Raw genomic sequence first — 4,369 nt, 5'->3', positions numbered from 1 at the left:
AGATTTTATATATATATATATATATATATATATATATGAAGTATGAAATACTTGTGGTCTTCTTCCTCTGAGATTTTTTTCCCCACTTTCCAAAACTTTACTACACCTGTGTTTGTTTTCTAGCACTACTAGACAGTACTTGGATAGAAGCCTTGACGTTTTGCTATAAAGTTTAGTTGAGAATGCAGTTTAATGAGAATGCTTTGTGTGCTGTTGTGACTTTAGTGTTGTATTGGTTTACAGATTCTCCCTCACTCCAGACGCAGCCAGGGACGCATTCACCTTTGACCCTCAACCTTAAAGTCTTCCAGGGACAAAGTTGTGTCACTGACTGACGTGACGGACAGATTTCTTTTCAGTGTTGGTTGCACTGTTGTGTTTTCTGACTTGTTATAATGTTTTCTGAATTGTTGTTGTGCTTTCTGAATTGTTATTTTGTTTTTTAGACTTGCATTTGCATTTGTAATTTGTTATTTTGTTTTCAGAATTGTGATTTGCTTTGCACTTCTCGGCCACCGTATTATAATCCTCTGAACACACACACACTTGATGATTCGACCAGACCACGAGACCACACACTTGTTGATTGTAGGAACGATTTCACAGTGACACGTGATCTCACGGACACTCGCGAGATCAAACGTGACTAGAGAAGAAAAACAAATAGAGGACAATCAACGTTGTCAGCTGGCTCTCCTGGCGCGTGTTTTATTACAGTGAAAAAAGTATAAAAAAGAATATGGATGATGTTCTCTGCTTTCATGGCATGTTTGTGGCTGCCAAGTTTCAGCTATAGAAGCACGCAACATCCGGTAGGTGACGCTTGCTCGCTCTCATTGGCTATCGCGGGTATCACGTCAGAGGTAGTCGAGCAAGAGTTCGGGGACGCTCCGTCTCGATCGGGAGCAGATAAATAATCGTAATGACACCACACCGTAGAGGATTTTTTGGACAAAAAATCGTTGCGACAAGCCACGAATCGGGCCACACCCCCGATCATTCGGGGATGCAAATCGGGCTTAAAATCGGCCTTAAAATCCTCTAGTGTGTGGCCAGCTTTAGTCCAGCAGGAGTGCAGGTCTAGCAGTGCATTTCTTATGGGAACCACTAGGGGAAGTGTGTCTGCATAAAAACTTAAAGGTGTAATAGGTGATTGTCTTCAGAAACATTTTTTGTTATGCTGGTTGAAAGTCTCTTCACATCCTGATAGCAATCATTAAGTTAAGTGGTCTAAATGTATTTATCTGTATTTATATATTCTGTGGAAGTGTAGGATCAAGAAATGTTCGTCCAATCAAAACGGTCGGTCCGGGCATTTTAATATGCTTTCCTACCTGCCTGTCAACGTATGTATTAGCATACCTCTGCGCACCCGGTTCGCGCAGACAGGATTCGTCATCAGCGCATTCACGCACGCTGTGCTGACAGAGCGAGAATGGCAGACAAACATCAACAACCCGATCTTCCTTCCTGGTATTGTAGTACCTTTAAAGTTTTCTCACAGGTAAATGACACAAGATGTGGCCCAGCGGTTAATCCAGGCCTCGCACTAGCTCGTTAGAAGTGAGCTACGTGCATGAACTGTGTTCCGTTTGATATGATCCCTACACAGTGTTCATTGCTCCCTACTGCCTGAGCAGGGGAAATCCGTTGAAGTTTACTTCACTTCGGAACATGGGCTGGAGTTGGGAATCGCTGCTGTAGCCTATTGTAGTAATGTTGTTTCTGGTATTATGGTCTGTGAGCGTAAATGCGTTCGGGGGGTGTGGCTTTGGACGGCGATTGCAGGGAGGGTGGGACATTCACTTTTAGTGCTATCAGGCTAAAGTTAGCATTTTCCAAGATCTCCTACTGCACCTTTAAGTGTTGCATTTAGACCAGCAGAGGGCGACTTTTCATTACTGTGTCCAGTACAGCAGCCACATAAAAGCTGTGCAAACAAGCCACATCAGCATTGACTGAGCAGTATCTAAAGTTTATGAATATTAAATCAGATTTTATATATATATATATATATATATATATATATGAAGTATGAAATACTTGTGGTCTTCTTCCTCTGAGATTTTTTTCCCCACTTTCCAAAACTTTACTACACCTGTGTTTGTTTTCTAGCACTACTAGACAGTACTTGGATAGAAGCCTTGACGTTTTGCTATAAAGTTTAGTTGAGAATGCAGTTTAATGAGAATGCTTTGTGTGCTGTTGTGACTTTAGTGTTGTATTGGTTTACAGATTCTCCCTCACTCCAGACGCAGCCAGGGACGCATTCACCTTTGACCCTCAACCTTAAAGTCTTCCAGGGACAAAGTTGTGTCACTGACTGACGTGACGGACAGATTTCTTTTCAGTGTTGGTTGCACTGTCTCTCTTTCCCTTTCCCCGTTTCTCTCTGAATTTATCACATGGGCCTCCATCCGAGTACACTGTGCATGTTTTTGAGATGTATGTGCATACATCATAATTTTTGTACATGCTGATTTTTATTTGTAAATATTATGTACAATGGGCTTCTTAATTGTGAATGACTAATTATGAGTATTGAGACTGGATGGCATTAATTATAAGATCCTTAATCTTATAATGCTACAGGTCAGTTTCTTTCAGCCACCAATGTTGTATATAATTATGGTCTGATCTATGCAATGCTTCTTTTTTTATACAGATTTTTTTTTAAAGCCTAGTTGGACTAACAAAAGTTCTCTGAACAAAATACTATCAGTCTTTAAGTTTCGAACTTGATGGTACTTGATTTGCTAATTATTTGTTCATCCATATTTCTCCTGTATTTTCATCCTTTCCTACAAAGCGCTAATGCAGTATCATATTCAGAAGCAATAAACAAGTTATAAGCCTTTCAGATATGTTCAAAGTGTGTGCTATTGCATAATCTAGTTTATTATACAGCTGTATGGAATACTTAATTCTGACTGGTTAGTTGCACCATCCAGCAGTCTGATTTCCTGATTTCTTGTATACATGTGTATATATATCCTTATCCAGGTAACTGAAACTGATGCTACACACATCTTTTATTTCAAACCTTGGACTCGTGATCTCTTCGTTCATATAAATGCAATTGGCACCATTTTGCGTCTCAGTTATCAGTTGTAGTGAAAATGACCTCAGAGCACTAAAGTATTTATATTTCCGTAAAATGGTTGCAGTTCTTGGCTGATTGTTTTATACATTGTAATGGACTTTTTTTTTTTGTAGAGGAAATGTCAAGATAATATAAAAGTTCAATTATAAAATAATTTAAAACTTAATTGTAATTAATTAATTTAATTATTTGTTTATTTGGTGGGATAATAATAAGCGGGATAATGTGCAAGCAGCTATTAATTATCACAAAATAAACCCTGACAGTGTCCTGTATCGCCCTGAAAGAGTATATGTTGCAATAATGTTTGGCGATGTCATTTAAATACATTTTTCAATAATTTATTTAAATAATTTTAATTGCATATCTAATTAAGCTGAATGCTCAGAAGTAAACTTTAAAAATACAATTTAAAAATATTTAAAATATGAAAGTAAAAATTATAATTTGTTTCTGTTTTTCTGTAGGAAAAGTTCTATGATTATGAAGGGGCATACTATCACTGTTCTTCCTGCCATATAAAGATAAAGCAGCAATAGCAGCAATGAAAAGGCATTAAATGCATTAAAGCTACATGCATATGCAAACCTTTTTGTATGAAGCACTGAATGTGCATTGTGTGTGCCTTTGACCCTGACCTTACAGCCTCCACACACCAGTATATGTTTACACTGTTGTTGTCAGGCCCAGTGTATCTGTGTGTGTGGGTGGATGCTTGTTTGATGGAATAATTGCAATGTGTTGTGTCTGTAAACCACATCCTTCCAATCACTAAACATCAACAAGCCGATCTTCCTTCCTGGTATTGTAGTACCTTTAAAGTTTTCTCACAGGTAAATGACACAAGATGTGGCCCAGCGGTTAATCCAGGCCTCGCACTAGCTCGTTAGAAGTGAGCTACGTGCATGAACTGTGTTCCGTTTGATATGATCCCTACACAGTGTTCATTGCTCCCTACTGCCTGAGCAGGGGAAATCCGTTGAAGTTTACTTCACTTCGGAACATGGGCTGGAGTTGGGAATCGCTGCTGTAGCCTATTGTAGTAATGTTGTTTCTGGTATTATGGTCTGTGAGCGTAAATGCGTTCGGGGGGTGTGGCTTTGGACGGCGATTGCAGGGAGGGTGGGACATTCACTTTTAGTGCTATCAGGCTAAAGTTAGCATTTTCCAAGATCTCCTATTGCACCTTTAACTGCGCATTTAAACATACTGATTGTCTTTAAAACATCACATTAAAAATGATCTGACGATCACAAATAAAGAATA

At 38.9% G+C, this 4,369-nt stretch overlaps 1 protein-coding gene across 2 annotated transcripts in view; it reads left to right on the top strand.

The window, feature by feature from the left end:
- LOC107756397 (mitochondrial fission regulator 2) overlaps positions 1-349 on the top strand; it is an 8,379-nt gene extending 8,030 nt beyond the window's left edge. For both annotated transcript variants that reach the window (XM_016573479.1, XM_016573480.1), the window contains exon 8: positions 244-349. In XM_016573479.1, the coding sequence (XP_016428965.1) occupies positions 244-288 (45 nt within the window). In that variant the 3' untranslated portion in view covers positions 289-349. The remainder of the gene's footprint in view (positions 1-243) is intronic.
- Positions 350-4,369: the final 4,020 nt, after the last annotated feature.

The sequence above is a fragment of the Sinocyclocheilus rhinocerous genome, unplaced genomic scaffold (assembly GCF_001515625.1).
Source record: "Sinocyclocheilus rhinocerous isolate Xijiao unplaced genomic scaffold, SAMN03320098_v1.1 scaffold712, whole genome shotgun sequence".
NCBI lineage: Eukaryota > Metazoa > Chordata > Actinopteri > Cypriniformes > Cyprinidae > Sinocyclocheilus > Sinocyclocheilus rhinocerous.
This window is presented reverse-complemented; position numbering and strand designations above follow the sequence as displayed.